Below are 21,492 nucleotides of genomic sequence, written 5' to 3' on the forward strand. Positions count from 1 at the left end.
AATCAGCCCTTTCTCTAATCTGTGCTTTTCTGTTTCCTCCTCTTGCTTAGTTGGATGAGAATGTGCTTCCTGACGAATGTGAATGGGAAGATTCCTGTGAGAGGGTAAGAGTGAGCTGATTTAATATTCTGTCAACAATTGTGTCATCCCATTTTTTACTCATCCTGCCTTTCTCGCTCTCACTTTTTATAGCATTACTCGAACATTTGCATCAGGAAAAACAGAGAAGGGGATCTTTCAGGCTCTAAAGGATCTCGGCCTCCCTAGTGGAAAGGTCAGACAGCAGCACTGCAGACTGTAGTGGTCAGATGGATCATAAATGGCACTTTAAACTGTAGTTTTATAGCCGGCGTATTAACGAACGGCTGGCTTGTTTATCTTCCGCAGAACGATGAGATCGAACCATCAGATTTCACCTTCGACATTTTCTACGCACTCACACAGAAGATCTGCCCTCGCACAGACATAGAGGAGCTCTTCAAGAATATGTGAGTACCCTTTTTTTTCAACCCGCCTGCCCTCTTCTTTATAAATAATTAAATAAATACATAACGGACAACGTTAAATCCTCCCAATAAACAACTTAACAGCAGTACCCTTGCATTGTACTATACCCTTGTTACCCTGTGCCTAAGTAGAACAATGATATCCACTGTTAAAATATTCCCCAAGTGTGAGTGTCTCGTTGGATAATCAGGACAAATATTTCTGCGCCTGCTGCACTAACTATGTCTGGACAGCCTAACCTGCTTCCACGGTTCAACATTAATTATGAGTGATGATTAACAAGTTATTACTAAAAGTGTAACATTAAGTATGATCCCCTTTTTAAAGACTGCTTTCAAAGTTCAACTGACTGAGTGAATGAATGTGAGGGTGTCTATTTTAAGAAGCATAACATTTTGTTTTTTTTTTCTAATTAATTCCTTTGCAGCAATGGGAACAAAACTGATTATTTAACTGTAGACCAGTTAGTCAGCTTTCTGAATGAAGTAAGCTCTTTATCATTCATTAACTTGTCTGTGTATGTTGCTTGCCCGTGCCCCTCCCTGCGACTCCCCTGCCTTACCCCCATCCTGCTGTGGGTAGAAGTTGCCCTCCAGCCCGGACTGGACATCAGCCGACCCTCATTAAAACTCTGTTAATGAGACGGGAAAAAATATTTAACTTCTAGTCAGCCTGCAAGGGCAACTTCAACCAACTCCCCTATTCTGCATTCCCACCCTGATCCCATTCACCATGTTCTCCCTCTCATGGCTTGCCTCCCCGTGTCTGATTGGTGTTGCCATGGCAATGGGAGGGTAGAGGTTTCCATCCTGTTGCTTCCCGCTCGGCTCATCTTGTTTCCTGCTGTCTGCGTCTGTTTTTCTGTGGCCGTGCTCTTCTGCTTGGCAGAATACCTGCTTAGTCCCTCTGCTTTGCTGTCGCATGTGTGCTGCTTCATCACGCTCTAGACCCGCCAATGGAGCCAAAGCTTTGGTTAGATGAATTCCCATCTGGCTTTGTGAGTGGGCAGTGGCATTATAACGATGTTTTGATGCTGCTGTTTTGTTGAAGTAGAGCTGCCTTGAACTTCTCCAAAATGTATGCTTGTGAGCAAGCACTTAACCACTGCACCTGTTAGTGTGGCCCACAGTTTCTTACGAACATTTTAGTGTTACATTTTGTTTGTTACATCCTGTTTATGCCTGTCTGTTCTCCTGTGACTAATTAAGCTGTTAAAAGCCACTGCATTGATTTATTTGATATTATTCCCATGACAGCTCTTGAAATGAGCACTGTTCTGTTGGTACCCTGTCCATGTCGCATTAAGTTGCCCCCTGTCCTGTGTGTCAGTGCAAAACCCATTTTTGGACTAGATTCAGTTTGTGTGTAAATCAGTGGACAATACGAATGTGGATCAACCTGTGTGTGCATGTTGCTCCTCAGAACCAGCGTGACCCTCGGTTAAATGAGATCCTGTTCCCGTTCTACGACCCCAAGAGAGCCATGCAGATCATCGAGAAGTATGAGAGAGACGAGGAGCTGAAGAAGAAAGGTAAAAGAGGCAGAGAGAAAGTTTAGCCTGTGCTGCCATCTGCCTGTGTGCTCTTGAAACTACAGCATGTGACATCAGGTTATTGGTTCATAAAGGATTATTTTCAGTCTGTTTTATTTTCCCTGTTAACATTGTGACAAATTGACACAAAGTTAATTAACTGTTCAAATACTCAAACTGAAATGTCCTATGCAAATTCTTTATTAAGTGATAAACGCCAGTTACGGTAGCCCGCTGGGTTTAATAATTTAATAAGTACGTACATAAACTCAGCCTGTTAACTTAGTAAATCTCTGTTCATTATATGATTTGTGTTTAACGTGTGTGTGTGTGTCTCATACAGAGCAGCTTGAGGCCTTTAAGCGCCAGTTATGTTAGCCCGCTGGGTTTAATATCTCATGTCTGAAAGTACAAATGGTGGAACTACACAAAAACTAGTACATGTAGCAGTGACACTATCAAGTGTAAAATCCAGTGTTTAAGAAAAGTGATAAATATCCCCATAACTTTTTACTTCATTCTTCATCCTACTTTCAGTCTGAAGCTATAAAAACTTTTTCAGAAAGTTCACTGCAGCCACCATGCGATCATTTAACCAATGCAGAAACATTGCTATGTGCCCTCAATCCTACAAACTGAAACCCCCTTGTTTCTTCTCTCCAAGGTCACATGTCCAGTGACGGGTTCTGCCGATACCTTATGTCAGATGAAAATGCTCCAGTTTTCTTGGACCGACTGGAGCTGTACCAGGAAATGGACCAGCCACTGGCCCACTACTTCATCAGCTCCTCCCACAACACCTACCTGACAGGGCGACAGTTTGGAGGGAAGTCGTCAGTAGAGATGTATCGCCAGGTCCTGCTTTCCGGTTGCAGGTACATGAATGTGTCATAGCCTGATAATTACACCCAGACTAATTACGTAGCTGGTAAACCTGCTCTCATGCTGTACATTATATTATGTGTACATCATCAGTGGATGCCTGCATGTACAGTTACTGTGCTCTCCAGTGAGGTTTCTGTGTGCTTTCCATCCTGTCAGATGTGTGGAGCTGGACTGCTGGGATGGAAAAGGAGAGGACCAGGAGCCCATTATCACTCATGGAAAGGCCATGTGCACAGACATTTTGTTCAAGGTGAACACATGCACAAACATACACAAATAACAGAACAGTAACATACTGCTGCCCTCTGGTGTTTACAGTGTGATATTACATATATCACAGCTTCTTCCTCTTTCTCCTTGATCCTCCTCTCCTGTATGCTTCATCTTTTTCTCCTGTTTTTCTTCATCCTCCTCCTCCAACAGGATGTTGTCCAAGCTATCAAGGAGACAGCATTTGTCACTTCAGATTACCCTGTTATTTTGTCCTTTGAAAACCATTGCAGGTATGTGTACAATGACAAATCAACAAGGATCTTAATGCAGAATTATTTTTCCATTGTCATAAATCTTACTAGATACAATATGTGGACTTGTTCATGAATATGCCTGTGTGTCACTAGTAAACCACAGCAGTACAAGATGGCCAAGTACTGTGAAGAGATCTTTGGTGACCTCCTCCTAAAACAGCCTGTGGAAAACTTCCCAGTAAATACTCTGATTCACAATATCTCTGAGATCATTGAATTTGACTGATAGTCACTGATGTATCTGATGTGATCTAAACGTATGATCGTGCTCTCTGTGGCAGATTGAATCTGGGCGCACCTTACCCTCTCCAAACGACCTCAAGCGTAAAATCCTCATCAAAAACAAACGCTTGAAGCCTGAAGTTGAACAAAGTACGTACATAAACTCAGCCTGTTAACTTAGTAAATCTCTGTTCGTTATATGATTTATGTGTTTAACGTGTGTGTGTGTGTGTGTCATACAGAACAGCTTGAGGCCTTTAAGAAACACATGGAGGCAGGAGAGACCAACACCCCTGCCATCATTATGGGAGAGGAGAATGAAGATGACACAGAGAATGGTAAGCTAAACGACTGTGTGTGTGTGTGTGTGTGAAACACAACATGACACCTAATCAAAGGTCCTTTAAACAAACTTGTTCGAAGGGTAAATGGTTGCTCAACACTCATTTTATTAGCTTTTAATTTGATTTCATAAAGACAACAATCACAATGATCACAAACAAGGAATTTTCAAAAATGATGCATTCAGATGTAATCTTACTGGAGCATTTGATGCACAAGTAATGATAGATAAAGGATTTAGTGCATATAGAATGGCACAGAAATATTAAAAGATTGAGGACAGGGTTGGGGTGAGAGGACACAGAACGGTGAGCTGAATTTGTGTGTGTGTGTGTGTGTGTGTGTGTGTGTGTGTGTGTAGGAGTAGGAGAAAAGGAGGCTGAGGACAAAGATTTGAATTCAGAGGCTCCCAGCAGTCTGTCAGAAGCACCCAGTGAGAAAGAAGCCAACAGTGTTTCCCAGAGTAACGCCATCAGCTCGAGGAAAGAGGACGAACACAGCAACAGTATCAAGAAGGTGGGTTATTACTTTAAGGATTGTTTGGCCTCTGAAAAGGAAATATTACACAACCATGAAGCCATAATACCTAATAATAAGTAATAAACGGCTTCAGAACTGTAACTGGCTGCTTCCTGCAGTAGCTTCACCTGAATATGTAAAACAGGCTGGCAGGTATTTTGGTCTAAATCACATCAAGTCATGGTAGTGCAGAGATGAACTTAATAAAAATTGATTTGTTCCATCTTTTAGTAAAATCAAGTCCAAAGAAAGTGAAATTACCTAATAGCCTTAGTGTATATGTATTTAGAACGACTGCATCAACTGCAATGTGGACAAAATCATTCAGTTGTCCAAAGTAAGTGTCTAGAATGTCTTACACTACAATTAATCCAATAATGTATTTTTTTACTTTAAAGATGCACTCACTGTGTTTTTTGAAGATCAAAATGATTTTCCTTCATTAAATATAATATAATCATTTTAAGAATGAAAGTGCTACCATGGATATAGAGAGATAATGTTTAATAGAGTCTTTGTGTGTTTGATCTGTGTGCTTCCAGGTGCCTGACGATGAGGTGACAGAGATATCTGAAGCCACAGAGGCAACAGATGCCACAGATATCTCAGAAGCATCTGACCAAGACAATAATAAGAAGGCAAGCACACGGCTGCCACCACACCTTTCCACCCTGACACACACAATCTCACACTTCTTTGTAGAAAAACAAAAAAACAAATGTCATGTCAGGGTTAATGTACCAGACTGATCCAGCTGTAAGTAAGTGTGTGTGTGTGTGTGTCTGTACCTGTCCTGTTCAGGGTGGGGATGAGGCAGAAGACTCTGAAGAGGCTTTGATAGCTCAGTACACGTATGTAGGAGCCACCACCAACATCCACCCGTATCTCTCTGCCATGGTCAACTACGCTCAGCCTGTCAAGTTCCAGAGTTTTGATGTGGCGGAGGGTGAGATCTCACATCCCTCTTATGTGTTTATCAACTTATTGGTTTGTTTCTACTTTGATCCTGCAAGTTCATTGTTCATTAATGTGTCAAATAACCTGCTAAATAAATAGGTCAGTCCCAAACGTACCTATGTTGCTCTAAAAGCAAAATGCCACGAATGCTTTTTATTCCCTTTTCTCTGTCTTTCAGAGAGGAACGTCCACCATAACATGTCGTCTTTTAACGAGTCTGTCGGTCTGGGCTATCTGAAGACTAATGCCATAGAGTTTGTCAAGTATCCTTTGGGCTTCATGTCATAGCTGTGCTGCATTTATCTGAACATTAGTGTAGCTACATTAGTCTGAACATAAGTTTTGTTTTAAGCAAAAATGAATGTAGTTAGAAGTGGTCAGATAAGGTGACTGAAGTAGTGCTATAACACTAACTGTCATGACAGTGTTGCTAACAGCTGCTTATTTACACATCCAACAGTTACAGAGCAACATTATTATTTGGGGTGGTGTCACTGGTCACCTGGCAAATACAAGGCTCTACTCTCTTATAGCTTTTTGTTTGGTGTTTACCAACTACTGAGGGAAATATCTGGCTTTAAATGCTCCACTATGTTCATGTTAATCATGTCTGTCTGCCTGTTAGTGCTGAGCAGGAAGTGTCTCTGCCAAACAGTTAAACAATGAGCTGAAACTCAATATGAAGCTCCATAAAGCAGAGAGGAGCTGTATAATCAGGCGATAATTCTCTGTCACCATGAGCGACCCCTTTCACAGTCATTTGATACATTGTTATTTTAAAACTATTGATTGTAGTGGCTTTAATTAACAAGGGAACCACCTTGGATGTTTTATGATCATCACTATTTTCCCCTGAGTACAAGTGGGGCTGTGTACCTTTTCTAATAAGCTCTAATAAAAGTTTTAACTTAATAGATTGAGGTCACCTAAATGAGAGCTGAATGGCAGGTCAGAGCTGATGTTTTTCAGCCATTTGTTTCCGCTCTGCTGTCGAAAAAGAACTGGAGGCCTCTAGAGGCCTGTGTGCTTTTGGACTGTGCAACTTGGCCTGACACACACACTCCCTCCCCCTCTGTCTCTCTCTCTCTCCCCAATGGGACTGCTTGACCCAAGCTGTTCACACTAAAAATAGTCCTGCAGTCTGTTGGATGCACACACGCACAAGCACTCAAATGCATACCCACACATGTGCTGAGACACACATGCTCTCCCTCTTTTTTCCTCCCTTTTTTATTTTTTTATTTTCCTGAGCTTCAGCGCAGCTACAACAAGCGTCAGATGAGCCGAATCTACCCCAAAGGGGGCCGGGTGGACTCCAGTAATTACATGCCTCAGATCTTCTGGAACGCAGGCTGCCAGATGGTCTCACTCAACTTCCAGACCCCAGGTACCACAGCATATAACATGGGACCTCTGACCTGACACACACCCTTATCAAGCACTCCCCACACTGTGTGTGTGTGTGTGTGTATATAGATATCTATTACAAGCACACATGCACCTACAAATGAAAGCACTCAGTCAAGTCTGATCTAAAAAACCTGCAGCACAGGGTCTGCTCTGACCTCTGACCTCACATATTCATGCATCATTCTGTAAGCATCCTCTGCACATTGTCTGGATCAACATGAACCCAATAATCAACAACCCTCACTCCCCCCAACCAAGTTTCAATCAATCATCATTTATATAGCGCCAACTCATAACAGTGTTATCTCAAGACACTTTCCATAAAGAGCAGGTCTAGACCAAACTCTTTAATTAAGAGAGAGACCCAGTGATTTCAAGAATCCCCACATGAACAGGCATCAGGCAACAGTGGCAGGAAAAACTCCCCTTTAACGGGAAGAAACCTCAAACAGAACCAGGCTCAGAAGTGGACGGCTTTCTGTTGGTCTGTGAACTTTGAACTTTCAGCTGCAAATATCCAAAAGCAAGAGACATTTTGACTTGATGAAGATTTCAAATGTTAGTTCATTGTGTCACTCATCATCTTGCATAAGCATACACCTGTGGAGACTTCACACAAATTAGTTGTTAGGTTTGCATGTCAATTTGCTGCATCAGGTCCTCCTACTCTGCTCATCCGCTGTTATTCACCCGGACATTTCTCAGCTGCACACACACACTTTCATAAACTGCCACTACCACACACACACCTATACTGTGAGGGATGCCTGTTGGAAAACAGATGCTGCCCCACTGCCAGAGGCAAAAGGGGTTGAACCATATGGCATGCTGGGAGCGGAACATGTGCGGGGCTGGAGGGGGGGTTACACAAGAGGTGGAGTTTCTGTGATGGAGAGATAAATGGTTAAAGGGGAAACAGAAAGATTTCAGGGAAAATGTAAGAAGCTTTTCTCCCTCAGCCAAGATAAAGCTCCACAGAACGAGATGCCAATGATTTGAATTGTTGATAGTTTGGTGTAAGATTTGATGTTTGTGTGAGTAATTTAAGAACCTGAAAACCTCTCTTTCTCTCTCTCAGATCTGGCCATGCAGTTGAACCAGGGAAAGTTTGAGTACAACGGCTCCTGCGGGTGAGAACAGCTCCTCACTCCCGTCCTTAGCCCTTTCTCGTCCATCCCGTCCCTCCCCTCTCCAAAGCTCATCAATTAAAGCATGTCACATCTCATTAGAGGTTGCCAGCGGCGACTGTAGCTACTGTCTACCCCTAGAACCAATAAGTGCTTTGGGTAAGCGAGCTCCTCTTCAGCCGCCTCTGAGGCTCTCCGCAGTCATCTATCTCTTCCCCTCTCCATCGCCGTCTCCATCCCTCGGCTCTAATACTGTCCCTGAGGGCAGAGATTTTACTGCTAATGCTGGAAATCTCATATGTGGGAAGATCAGGGCTTTTGCAGACACCCATCATTACTAATGTCACTCTGCTGGGCCCCAGGTTAACACACACACACACACAAAGCCTGAGCACTTTCCAATTCCCACCAGATCGTTAGAGAGCTTAATTGAAACTGAAAGCATCTTAGAGACAAAGACAAAGTAGAGACAGAGTATTTTATAGAATATTTAATATATTAATATTATAATAATCTATTATTAATCTTAGTATTATGAAGATTTTATTATTACATCAGTGTTCCCACATTTGATCTAATAGATTGGTTTTGTGTGTGTGTGTGTGTGTTTGTCCGTCTCTTCTCTCAGGTACCTGTTAAAGCCCGACTTCATGCGGCGGTCAGACAGGATGTTTGACCCTTTCTCAGAGACGCCTGTGGATGGAGTCATTGCCGCAACCTGCAGCGTACAGGTCAGGTCATCTGACGCTTCAGTCCTGCAGAAACACCGTTAAATCCCATGAAACAAAGACAATTACAATATTTAGCATGAAAGCTAAAGATGCTCCTGTTTCTCTCTCAGTGGAACCGTCTCTCTTTTCTTCCTATTTCTTTATATATGCACACACTGTAAAAAGCTTTTGTTTTATTAAAAATATCGTCACTTAATTTTTGTGAATCTTAGTGAAGCAGTGCTTGATTGTACTTCATACCTACTGCGTCAAGATCCAATCTTCACCTTCATGAATATCCAGAATGATCTCCTCCTTTTTCCTTTAGGTGTTCTCTGGACAGTTCCTGTCAGACAAGAAAATCGGCACATATGTTGAGGTCGACATGTACGGGCTGCCGACAGACACCATCCGGAAGGAATTTCGCACACGTATGGTGATGAACAACGGACTGAACCCAGCGTACAACGAGGAGCCCTTCGTCTTCAGAAAGGTAATAATGGATACAGTGAGGTAAAACTAACGTGCTTTGCGTATTCCAATGCTGCCTGCATTGTGATGAAAACTGTGATATTTGAACAGGAGGAGGAGGAAGAGGGAAAGGATGGAGGACTTGATGATGTAGCTTGGTAGAAAGGTCTCAGCGACAATGGAAGCATCTCATTCTGTCCTTAAAGCAGGGAAAGAGAAGGAAGGATGCAGGGAAAAGAGAAATAAGGTGGAAATACTAGAGGGGGAAAAAGAAACTTGAAAATAAGAATAGAGATGTATGATTGTGTTCATTTGCAAAAGGATCACAAACTGAAGCAAACCAAAAAAAAGTGGAATAAGAGGAGGAAGAATACAGGGTTTAGTTTGCCTGTGCTTTGGTTCAGAGAGGAAAAAAAGGGGGGGGAAACAAAGGGCACCAAGAAGAGAGGAACAGCACAAACAGAACAAATAATTAGGGATGGAGGAAGAGAAAAAAAGGGGGAATGAAGGGGATCTTGGAGATATACAGAGCGAAAGAGAGCAAGAGAAGTGTGTGTGTGTAATAGTGCTGCTCTCAGCAGAATGAGGAGTCTCTCAGCCATGACTGTGACTCCAGCTTCCTAACACACACCATCAATCACAGCCTGCCGCAGTGCTGCTCTGCTCACACACACATACACACACAAACTTACACAGTGCTATCAAAGAGGGGCATCACAAGCAGAGCTGCTGGCAAGATTCATTTCTGACACATACACTCAGATGCACACGCAGACACAAATGCCCTCAAATACTGCCACACCTTTTGCATGTAGGCATAACACAGTGCTGTCAAGATGACTCAGAGCGAACAATACACACCAGCAGCACTCACAGACAGTACATCAGCAAGGCTACATTTGCGTAAGCACGCACACACACACACACACACACACACACGCAGGTGCTTCCACTCATTCATCTCTAGTGAGTATTCTCCTGTCTTATCTTTTACCTTCCCCTTCGTCGAGGTATTAATCATCCTCCTCTCTCCATTCACGTATCTTCACACACAAGGCCAGTGAAGACTTTTTTTTTTCCCCAAGGGTGTGCACACATGAGCTCATCCACAGACACAAGTCACACACACACTTGCATTTAAGATATATTCTATTCCCTGTGTATGCGTACGAGCTGTGGAGATGGCCTTGTCAGGAGTAAGATATGCTGTGTGTTTGTGCACTATCAAGCCATTTTCCTGTATCGCACTGTGACCGTCCCCTGATAGTGTCCCCTGCAGTTTCATCCTTGACCTTCCCTCTTAAAAATGCTGTTTCTGCTTTAGCCTACAAGAGAGACCATTTTACTGCAATGGCTGCGAAATAGTTTGTCGTTTACCTTTTTTCATACCAGAAAGAGTTAAGTAGACTTCCCACGGGGCTGATGACCGACTCCTAACTGTGACTTTTATTTTCCGTCTCATTTTCCGTATTTTTTTTCTGGCTCCTTCTCCCTCCCACCCTGCATTTGCCGTCGTCCCTCCCTCCTAGGTGATCTTACCAGACCTGGCAGTACTGCGCATCGCAGTTTACGATGACAACAACAAGCTGATTGGCCAGCGCATCCTGCCTCTGGACGGCCTGCAGGCTGGCTACCGTCACATCTCGCTGAGGAACGAGGGCAACAAGCCCCTGTCGTTGCCCACCATCTTCTGCCAAATAATCCTCAAGACCTACGTGCCCGACGGCTTCGGAGGTAGATATACAATTAATACAAAACTTTATGTATCCTGCTTTATGGTCTTCAGTGTGTAAATGCAGAATTTGTGGTTTATTTCATACTCACATACTTTGTTGTACTGCTCAGTTTATTCATAGCTGATAGTTGCTTCTGTAGCCTGTAGGGATGAGAGGGAAAAAAAGGACAGCAAAGCAACTCTCTCTCCTGCTCACTTACTCTCTGCCTTGGGTTAGATTGAACAATCAGAGTAATGGCATGGTGCAAATGTTGATGACAGTGAAACTGCAGTAAAAGACAGTTTAAAAACAGGCAGAGGCATACAAATGAGCAGGACATTTGGAGTTGTCATTAAATAAAGCCAAGGGGCTTGCACTGTAACCATTAGCTTTGTTCTATAAGATCTGCTGCCAGAACCACAGCACAGCACGAAGAGCTCAAAATAAGTCCTTTCCTTAAGAAACTCTTATTCAAACAAGTAAAATAGTACCCCTGTCTTCACTAGTGTACTTTTGATGAGGCCGTAGTTCATCGTGTGGGAGGATGATGATAGCATTTGTGATAATTCTGTAGATCTGTGTGTGTGCAGATTTACTGGGTTTCTGTTTTATGAAAAACATATTGGTTACAATAGTCAAAGGAAATACTATGTTAACCACCTGAGATAGCTCCTCAGAGAATTATCTCGGATTTTATTGTTATTATGAAATTATTAACCTTCATTTTGGTAAGTTTGGAGTCTGCTCATTATGCACTTGGCAAAGTAAAATCCTTAAACCCACAAGGTTTTATCAGTGAATCCTGTCTTTTCCCTTTACCACACTAACAAATCACTTTGTGTGTTTCAGCAATTGTGGATGCCCTATCGGACCCAAAGAAATTTTTGACCATTGCAGAAAAAAGAGCTGACCAGATGAAGGCGTTGGGGATTGACACGGTACACACACACACACACACACACACACACACACCCTAAGCTTCAGGTTGAGTTCACAGTAAAGCTGAGCTCCATACTGGTTTGTAGAAACGATTGACTGGATGCAAACGGCATTAACTCATTCCGTACTTTCCTTACTTATTACTGCAGTCATTCAATAAAAACAATGTCTCTTACAGCCTAAATTAATTATTTTCCCTCATATAGAACGACATCGCAGATGTTCCCAGTGGAAGCTCAAAGAACGACAAGAAGGGAAAGGGTAAAGGAGACACTGTGAAGGCCAGTGTGACACCGCAGGCCAGCTCAGACATGGCCCAGACCTCCAATTCCGCCCAAAATAACACAGCAGAAACCAAGAAGGGTATATACAGACTCAAAACACTCACTATTTTAGAATACATACATAATTACACTGTGTGGACACAGAATTTAACTACACTGTTCTCTGCTGTTTCAGATACTGCACTTGTGCCTAATGTCAGCATTGATGACTTAAAACAAATGAAGGTTAGTAACTTATTTCCTCACTCTGAACAAGGCTCCTACAGCTCAGTCTGTAAGGGATATTAAATGATAAAAAGGCAATAGTTTATCATCTACATACAGCAAAGTTACAACTATAAATATTTACAAAGCACACGAGATGATTAGATATTTATTTATTAGAATTATTGCTAAATGATTAAACTGATGTAATGTAGTCATGAAACTGCAACAAAAAGGCACGGTCACATTATATTACTGTTCAAAGAAATTTAACTGCACTCTGCCCTCGAAAAAGGAAGCAAAGTCACGTTTCTAACGCAGATAATAAATACTGATCACACACTATAAACCCTGTGTGAGAGCAACCTGCAGTTTGTAGTCTAATAATGGAGTAAATATTGTGATAAAACACACTAGAACAACAACTTCTCCTTTCCCAAACACAGTGCGTCAGTGTTTCTACTCTAAACTCTGGCTTCATTACAGGTGGTTAGTAAATATGGTGAATATTTGAAGGATGGAGTGTCATGTGACCATACCTTACTACTACAATAGTGTTTGAATTAGTAAATAACAGAATGTATGCATCGTTACATAAGGACTACAGCTAAATTGTAATAATTATCAGTACCTAATATTGCCTAATATAAGAGCCTTCTATTTTTTGTTCATTAAAGACCTCGTAGACACAACTGCTATGCTACATACATACTACCAGAATATGTTCATACCCTGCTATTATGCTGCCCTATTCTGGTATATTTAAAGTCTATTTCTAACATGATCTGTACAAGATGAATAAATACACTTCTCTCCTTCTGCAGACTTACCTTAAATTGATTAAAAAGCAACAGAAGGAGCTCAACACTTTAAAGAAGAAACATTCAAAGGTGGGTGATTGTTTTAGTGCCAGCCTGTCTGCTGGTTATGCAAACAGGCTGCTGCTTATTCTGGACAGGGTCATTGATGCTCAGAGGGACAGACGCAGAGCGAGGGGGGCTGGCTCCACCTTTCATCTTCTGCTCACCACTGCTTCATCACTGTGTTCACCTGCAAACACACACACACACACACATCGACACACAGAGAAATACACAATGTGTCTATTACAAACCCACATCGATGCAGCCACATAATTAATGTTTTGAAAAAAATTAGACTTGCTAAAGTTGTTTCCTTTGACCAGAGCTTACCATGGAGACTATGGTGGGTGCTGGCTCATAATAGTGGCTGATTAATTATCACAGTCCTATTGTGTGACATGTATAATATTACCATTTAGACCCATCTGTTGATTGAATAAAGACAACTGCTGCTACAAGATATGAATGCCTTTAAAATAGCCTGTGGTACATATTACTGCTGCTATGATTTCAAAACCTACTTCGAATAAATGCTCATGGAGGAGGTTGAAACATTTAAAATTGCATTTCCACAGTATAAACAAATACTTATGAGATGTTTTTTTTCCCCCCAACAGGATCAAAATACAATGCAGAAAGCCCACTGCACTCAGGTGGACAAGATGGTGTCTCAGCATGATAAGGAAAAGACAACCGTTGAGAAACTACTAGAGAAAGCCATCAAGAAACGAGGGTAAGCGCGGAAGACAAAGAGACAAACGTGTTCAACATTCTGTAGAAAAAATTAGGGGGAAAAAAATTCCACAAGCACAATGTACTGACTGCTGTGTCCTAGCACCGGTTCAGAGATACGGTCTGCTAAAGTCAGCTTCCATCCTCAGTGATACACTAAAAACAATGGGAACTGTGTTTGAAGTAGCCACTTTGGTAACATGGAGAAACCACCTACAGTGTCAGAAACACAATTATACTTCCAATGACGCAACTTTTACACACGCTTTGGGAAAACTGGGAGGGAACTTAGTTTGGGAGCAGTAAGACAGGCCAATTAAAAAATAACTCACAACCCATTGACTTCCTTCCTTCAGTCTTAAATCACCACTTATGTATGTGTTTCCTCACAGGGAAAATAACTGTCAAGAGCTGAAGAAGGAGACAGAGGACAAGATCCAAACACTGATTGCAGATCACAAAGTCAAGGTAACACAAAACTTCATACCCCAAAACCAGCTCCCACTAAGTTATGAGCTGTGAGGATGACCTCAGCTGTGGAGAATTGACTGACGTGTGTACCTGTGACGTACGTGTGTGTGTGTGTGTGTGTGTGTGTGCGTGCGTGCGTGCGTGCGCAGGTGAAGGACATCACAGCACAGCACACTAAAGAGTGGTCAGAGCTGATCAGTAGTCACAGCATCGAGGAGCAGGAGATGAAGGACAGCCACGTCACACAGCAGTGTGAACACCTCAAGAAACTCCTGGCCACTGTCCAGGAGCAGCAGACCATGCAGCTTAAACTCATCCACGACCGGTGAGAGGCTCTCACTCACACTCACACACACACAATCAGACGCATGTGTATACACCCATTTACTGAAGGTGACCAGACCTGAAGGGACAGCAACTCTATGAATCACTAAACTGAAGCTCCAGTTGTCTGACTGTCACTTGCAGCTTGTAAATGCTGGTTGTGATCAAGTTTCCTTACAGTACATCTGGATTCTTGTTCCACACTTTTAGGCAGAGCAAAGAGATGCGCGCCAACCAGGCCAAGATGTCCATGGAAAACAGTAAAGCCATCAGCCAGGACAAGTCCATAAAAAACAAGGCAGAGAGAGAGAGGTGGGTCCACATGTACTGCATCTATTATCTTGTAATCATTCAGCAGTAAGTTGGCCTGGCTGTTAAACTGTCATGTTGTGATGGTGACACCATGGTCCTGCTCTCTTTTTGCTGTTTAGGAGAGTGAGAGAGTTAAACAGCAGCAACACCAAGAAGTTCCTGGATGAGAGGAAGAGGGTAGGTTGTTTACATTCTACTTTTTTCTTTATAAAAATTTAGTAGAAAAATATTTAGTTGAACAATAAACCAGAGACACACTGGATATCTGAGGCTACTTCAGTAGTTACATTTTACAATATAAACACAAGGAAACATTCCCACTTTCTACAGAAAAGCATGTCAGTGTCAGACAACGTAACACATCTAATCTTTCAATCTCTTTGTTTTTTTATATTATACATAAACATGTTTCTTTCTTAACGATAGTGCTCCAAACAATAATCTAAACTGACTGTCTTTGTCCCCTGTGTGTCTGCAGCTGGCCATGAAGCATCAGAAGGAGATGGAGCAGCTAGAGAAAAACCAGAGAGAACAGTTGGAGAAACTGGAGAAGTTCAATGAGCAGGTACAACCCTAAATAAAAGCACAGAAATGTGGAAATGCCGAGCATTTATTAGATCCACTTCCAGCAAAAATCGGGACATCTCTCAGTTTATGGTCCTCTGTGCTCCACCAGCTTTTTACGTTTAAATGAAACTCAAGACTGGGGACTAGTGCAGCTCTCTGGCTGATTTCTTCCAGAGATAATGGCTGCAGTTTGTATCGTTTGTGATGAAAACTCAAATTAGTTTTGCAGGAAGTGTTCCACGTGGCTGGCATCATAATTACCTCAAAGGACTCAAAAGACAAACAACAATGCTGGTCACATATAAAAATAAATAAATAGTCCATATTAAAGGAATCAGAGTCTCCAGTAACATAGCTCTGTACTCAAGCATGACGGTGTACTTTGCTTATGAAGGTCTCATGTCTCCATCTTTCTGTTTTAATTTTCCATCTGTCACACTCTGTGTTACCTGTACATGTTTTACATGTATGCACATATTCATTTGGTTTTAATATAATTTGCTTCTTCCGGCACAGCTTTTGAAATCACACCATGCAAACAAACAGGTTCAAGGTAGGCATCTCCATCTCACTCAGCCTCTGTCTCCGATACCACCTTTCTGTCAGAGTTTCCCTCCATCCCTTTCCCTTCAACCCCTCAGTGTTCTGCTGAGCCTGTTACAATCTGTATTTTCCTGCCATTAAAATGACCGTTTTAATGAGCACTCTAGAAGTGAATCACCGCAGAGTAAAGCAGGGAAATAGTACACGACAAGCCCGCCTTTGATGAGACTGCAAGATTAAATGAAGGTAGAAAGTGATTCATTTTTCTTTGTATTGTGAAATCCCATTCCCACAGTTTCAGTCTGCAGCTCTCGGGGTGTCAGCTGTGCCAACTAGCAGCTTGAGTCATTTATCACCGTGACTCACCAGCTATTACTAAGCAAAAACAGCCAGCTTCCAACCTGCCCCACTGTGCTTTCACTCCAGCTCATAAGCATTTGCTTCCTTATTATGTGACGGTCCCCCACTGCAGACATTTTGTTACACATCACTCCTACTAAGCATGTGTACCTGTAAATGTATGAAAGGAGTTACACACAACAGATGAGAGAGAGACAGCAGTCAGGTATCAGAGAGAGACTAAATCTGAGGCAGCTGTTCCATGTGCTTTTAGTGGGAGGCTGGTGTAGTGTCTGTATGTTTGTCTAACTATGTTTCTGTCTCCTTCAAGGCCAAGGACATGCAGCAGATGGTGAAGTTGGAGGAGGAGATGGACCGCAGACCTGCCACGGTGGTGTGAGCGACTGAGACCGAGACACAAGCAGACACACGCACACACAGACCTGCACTCATATACACACACACACACACACACATGCAGGTGCAGAAACACACTACTGCGGACAGTCCTCTACAAACCAGAGACATCAACCCTGCCCGTCATGTTCACAAACAAACACACAGTAGGCCTCCCCCGACACCACGTTTCTGCACCTTTACCCCACCCACTAACTTTATACCACTGAGCCACTGGCACTTATCACTGTTTGACGGGGGTTTAACCACTTAGAGAGACGGGAAGTTACCTCGGAGAAGAACACAGTCAGACGCATCCCCTCCTCCAGTCTATGTAGTTCTAAATTTTCTATCATCTTCAACGTTCTTTGAATCCTACAGTCAACACAAGCTGCAGCTACTGGTGGATACACACACACACACACACAAAAAAAAAAAAAACACACATTCACTGACGGGAAGAGGATATCTGTTCCCCTTTTTGACTCGTTTGTTTCTGCTTTTATTTAAATCTGTACCCAATTACCTGCTCCAGAGACCGCTTGGAAGAGGGGAGAAGAATATGTATAATATTTAATAACAATTCAGCACAAAAGAATAAACTATGTGAAATACACTGTATGCTACACACCAGTCCTGTCCTGAGCACTTTGTATGTGATAGGCCATCATAAAAATGTGGAAAATGTAGCAGTGCACTACTGTAGGCTTTCTGTATTTCAGTAAGAATGTATTTAAAAAAAAAAACCACACACTGTATGGAGTGGCAAAGCCCCTGTGTCACCTATTCCTATAATGCAAGTTGTCTGGCTTCACAAAGACGTATTACTGACTTTTTTGTTGTTCAACAATGTTACGGTCCACTATAAAAAGGCTCATCTTACAATGTCAGAAGACTATAAAGGGATCACGATCGATTAATGTTCACTTTGATTACTGTGGCAGTCAAATTTAGTTTTAATCACTAGGAAAAACCCAAGAGATTCTGTAACTGTTGTGCTTCACTTTGACTTGAAAATAACATTATCACACATGAAGCAGAGTCATTTTTATTTACACCAAACAGTTTACACTCCAAATATTGGGCTCACAATCATGTATACTATGCAAAAGATTGAAACCTACATGATTTACTCAAGTTTAGAAGTGTACAAAATACAGAAAGTCAACCAGGACATTAACAGTAACCAAATTAAGTTGAGAATATTAAAGTGATAGTAACCAAAATGTGTTTTTTTTGCCTTTAGTGTCGTGATGATATTGTTGAGTCCCCACAATAAGGAATATGATATCAGATACATAAGGCACAGGAGGATATAATAAAGGGGGCACGTAGCAGTAAGATTGAAATTGGTCTTTACATTGAAGAGTTTCCACTTGAAGCTCTTGTGAAAAGTATGCCAAATCTGTGGTACAATGGTAACAAATTGAATCCAGCCTTGGCGGCACATTAATTCAGCTGTAATACATCGTTTTAATTGACCAGCCCTTCACCATCAGACAAGAACTTTGGCGGACTGAAGTCAAAGCCGCCTCATCGTGTCCGTTTCCCACTCATTAAGGCCTTGTTAAAGTGAAGTGCTCCCTTAATAGCTTCTTGCCTGCACGTTAGCAACCTTGGCTTGTAATCCTCATCATTTCCCTGCTGGCCTTTAGTCGGGGGAGATCAGACTCAGTAATTATAACAGGTTTGTAACAAAGCCTGTGACGTGGCTGCCACACACACACACACACACACACACGCATGCACTATCCACACCATCCACACCAGGGATTTCAGACCAGGCCTGTGTCCCAAACAGGTTCCCTCTAAACGTTACTGTTAATGGGACCACAGGTGGCAGCCGCCCTGCTGACACTGCTGGACAAAAAGCCACTGCAGAGTAAGAAATGTGACGTGATTTAAGAAATAATCCTGTGGGCACTGTAGTAATTGTGCACACGTGACCATGCCAGGCATTCACATCGCATGGCCACTGACAGATCGACCAAAATGACAAAAGCCGTCATAATCATATGAAAACACACAAAAACACGGGGAAAAAAAACACCTCTGGTATTTTGGCCTTTTTAAAGATTTTTTTCTGTTGTTTTACTCACTGCTGTAACACAAGTAAAGGGTAGACGGGATGTTCTTGTATATACTGGAATGTATGTAGTTTAATTTACTTTTTGACTAATTGTGTTCTGTCATACAAGGGCTCAGGGGATAGAGTGAGTCTGTTGGATGTTGGGGAGAAGACATTTATCAACCACTGGGGGTTTTTTCGTTTGTTCTTTTTGTTTCTGTTCTCCAGTCTGCCCTTACTGCAACACACAACACAGTATAAAGCTCTCACCACATATCTAGTGCAGAGATAAACGAGTAAAAGTGCTTTTAAATTTTATTCCATCGCTTTCAAATGTGCCACTCAGTGTCTGTTAGGAAGTTTAAATTATTTTATGAATGATAAAATGCCAAATTAAGGGGTTATTTATATGAAGATATATATAAATAAATGAATATATATATTATATATATTAGATATAATGTGTAGTTTAAGATTATTATGTTTGTTAGAGGCTTTTTTGCACTAGTTGAATGTTTCTGTTGTGTGATTACATGTAATCTTTGGCTCTCTAGCTTGTCCAAAAAAGCAGATTATTTTTGCAGAGCAACATCACAGATTTGATTTTCTCAGTTTCTACTGTATCTCCTCTTTGTTTTCTATTTGAACTGTAGCTTGTCAACAAACCATTCTGTGCGTGTTTTTGTATTTATATTGTATTGTTGAACTTAAAGCAATGAAAATACTGTTGTTATCCAGCTCCTTTAATACTGTTTTATAGTATGTGTACCAATAAATCCAGGTGTAAAATGGGACATAACCACGTGGCTCATTTGTGTTTCTTCAAAGTAAAAGTCTGGGTTTTCTCAGAACATGTTTGACTGTCCATTTATTGGATTTCATTTGGGGAGTGGCTTAAAAGGGACATTATGCACCTTAACAGCACCACAAGTGATATTTCTATGAGAATCCATCTTTTCTTTAACTCATTAAAACGTTATTCTAAAGCCAACAATAGAGGCTGTTCATCTTCTGGCTGAGATCGGATCATTGTGTACTGAAAAGGTCTCCAGTGGGGTCACACCGTGTCTGCGGGGCTCATCTATTGTTGACAGTGGGAGTGCGCAGCGCGCGTGCACACACAGCGCCCCCGCAGTTAAAGCCCAAACAAAGACCACCGCTGTCTAATCACATTCAACAAGTGCGCAATGAATTCATATCCCAGGTCCGCACCGCGCTGAAGCTCTTAATGTTTATTATAAGCGACGTATTTCCATTAGAAAGGCGAACAAAGCGCGGTAATTATGTTTGGGTTGCCCGGCAACTCCGTGGCTTCCCCTGTTACTATATAACAGGTGATGGGTTTGTTCGTCAGCAGTCGTTTGGGGGAAAGAGGTTTCCAAACCTGCTCCACACTGGAGAGTGATGACAGTTCTTCAATAAGGTTTTGGCCCATCTCAGAATCATGCTCAGGGCTCAGGGGAAGGCTGGCGAGCAAACGGGCACCAAGATCCTCCTGGAGGCGATGTCCAAGGATAAAGTGCACCTGGCCAGGTTCGTTCTGGACGCGCTGGATGGAGAGATCGTGGACTCCAGAACAGAAGGCGCACAGACCCCCCTCATCTCCTCCATCCTGCTGCCTGACAGTCAGACTCGGTGCAAGTTTGTGGAGCTTCTGCTGCAGAGGGGAGCCAATGTCAACTGTCCGGACGGCAACGGGCGCACGGCGCTCAGTCACGCCTGCGAGAGAGGCTACCTGGATGCTGTGAAGATCCTGGTCCGCAACAACGCAGACCCGGAGGTTGTGGACGCCTGGGGCAACACTGCGCTCATGTACGCCGCAGTGGCAGGTCACTCCCCTGTGGTTGAGTTTTTGGTGAGAGCTTTCAAGAGGCTGGGTCTTCAGATAGACAGGCAGAACAAAGTTGGCAACTCAGCCGTTGAAGTGGCAAAGTTTCTCGGCCACACAGAGTGCATCTTTGCGCTCACGAATAACTCCAAGAACGGCCGTGAGGCTGAAGGAGGCGCTCAGGGAAACGCACAGCTGCGACTCAGCCTGGGACGTGGGGATGGAAGTGACAAATGTAACAGAAAAGTTGGACATTTAGTGAACCAAGGTGAGGTCCTCCAGACATGTAGTCATGCAGAGTGTCTGTTGGTTCAAAACTGCACTTGGCAGCAAAGGCCTCGGATGAAGCAGAGTCGGTTGCCATCGATGGACTCCATAGAGGAGTTTGAAAGAGAGAATGACGGCTGCTCCTCGTTTCCTCAGGAGCTGGTCTTCTCCGGGGTCCTGACCCCCAAACCTCCTCCTCGGACTTCCGACCATTATCCCAACTCTAAGCATCCTAAAACCGAGGAACGGTTTCCCACCTCTGACGACCACCTGCCCCCTCTTCTCACACAGCGCTGTGAGGCTCAAAAATCTAGTTTCTTCTCACCCCGGCCGAGCAGAAACGCCCCCAGATCCAGCGCGCCCTCTGCCCTGAGCATCCTACTGACTCCTATTCTTGGAAACAAAAGTGAGACTGACCAAAGGACAGAAAGA

The 21,492-nt window shown here is 42.7% G+C and overlaps 1 protein-coding gene across 1 annotated transcript in view; it reads left to right on the forward strand.

Annotated features, from left to right (window-relative positions):
• The window catches only part of LOC139217519 (1-phosphatidylinositol 4,5-bisphosphate phosphodiesterase beta-4-like), a 62,661-nt gene extending 42,910 nt beyond the window's left edge, over positions 1 to 19,751 (forward strand). The window contains exons 9-40 of the mRNA XM_070848844.1: positions 51 to 104; positions 193 to 274; positions 388 to 488; positions 935 to 992; positions 1,930 to 2,038; positions 2,703 to 2,913; positions 3,080 to 3,173; positions 3,347 to 3,426; positions 3,544 to 3,628; positions 3,732 to 3,822; positions 3,915 to 4,010; positions 4,376 to 4,530; positions 5,076 to 5,171; positions 5,335 to 5,479; positions 5,669 to 5,753; positions 6,753 to 6,877; positions 7,979 to 8,030; positions 8,656 to 8,758; positions 9,066 to 9,230; positions 10,738 to 10,942; positions 11,773 to 11,861; positions 12,069 to 12,225; positions 12,322 to 12,371; positions 13,175 to 13,240; positions 13,831 to 13,946; positions 14,338 to 14,413; positions 14,566 to 14,741; positions 14,951 to 15,052; positions 15,172 to 15,229; positions 15,531 to 15,617; positions 16,136 to 16,172; positions 16,833 to 19,751. Of these exons, the coding sequence (XP_070704945.1) occupies positions 51 to 104; positions 193 to 274; positions 388 to 488; positions 935 to 992; positions 1,930 to 2,038; positions 2,703 to 2,913; positions 3,080 to 3,173; positions 3,347 to 3,426; positions 3,544 to 3,628; positions 3,732 to 3,822; positions 3,915 to 4,010; positions 4,376 to 4,530; positions 5,076 to 5,171; positions 5,335 to 5,479; positions 5,669 to 5,753; positions 6,753 to 6,877; positions 7,979 to 8,030; positions 8,656 to 8,758; positions 9,066 to 9,230; positions 10,738 to 10,942; positions 11,773 to 11,861; positions 12,069 to 12,225; positions 12,322 to 12,371; positions 13,175 to 13,240; positions 13,831 to 13,946; positions 14,338 to 14,413; positions 14,566 to 14,741; positions 14,951 to 15,052; positions 15,172 to 15,229; positions 15,531 to 15,617; positions 16,136 to 16,172; positions 16,833 to 16,909 (3,283 nt within the window). The 3' untranslated portion in view covers positions 16,910 to 19,751. The remainder of the gene's footprint in view (positions 1 to 50; positions 105 to 192; positions 275 to 387; positions 489 to 934; positions 993 to 1,929; positions 2,039 to 2,702; positions 2,914 to 3,079; positions 3,174 to 3,346; positions 3,427 to 3,543; positions 3,629 to 3,731; positions 3,823 to 3,914; positions 4,011 to 4,375; positions 4,531 to 5,075; positions 5,172 to 5,334; positions 5,480 to 5,668; positions 5,754 to 6,752; positions 6,878 to 7,978; positions 8,031 to 8,655; positions 8,759 to 9,065; positions 9,231 to 10,737; positions 10,943 to 11,772; positions 11,862 to 12,068; positions 12,226 to 12,321; positions 12,372 to 13,174; positions 13,241 to 13,830; positions 13,947 to 14,337; positions 14,414 to 14,565; positions 14,742 to 14,950; positions 15,053 to 15,171; positions 15,230 to 15,530; positions 15,618 to 16,135; positions 16,173 to 16,832) is intronic.
• The last annotated feature ends 1,741 nt before the right edge of the window (positions 19,752 to 21,492 follow it).

Source organism: Pempheris klunzingeri, chromosome 18 (assembly GCF_042242105.1).
Source record: "Pempheris klunzingeri isolate RE-2024b chromosome 18, fPemKlu1.hap1, whole genome shotgun sequence".
In the NCBI taxonomy this organism is placed as follows: Eukaryota; Metazoa; Chordata; class Actinopteri; order Acropomatiformes; family Pempheridae; genus Pempheris; species Pempheris klunzingeri.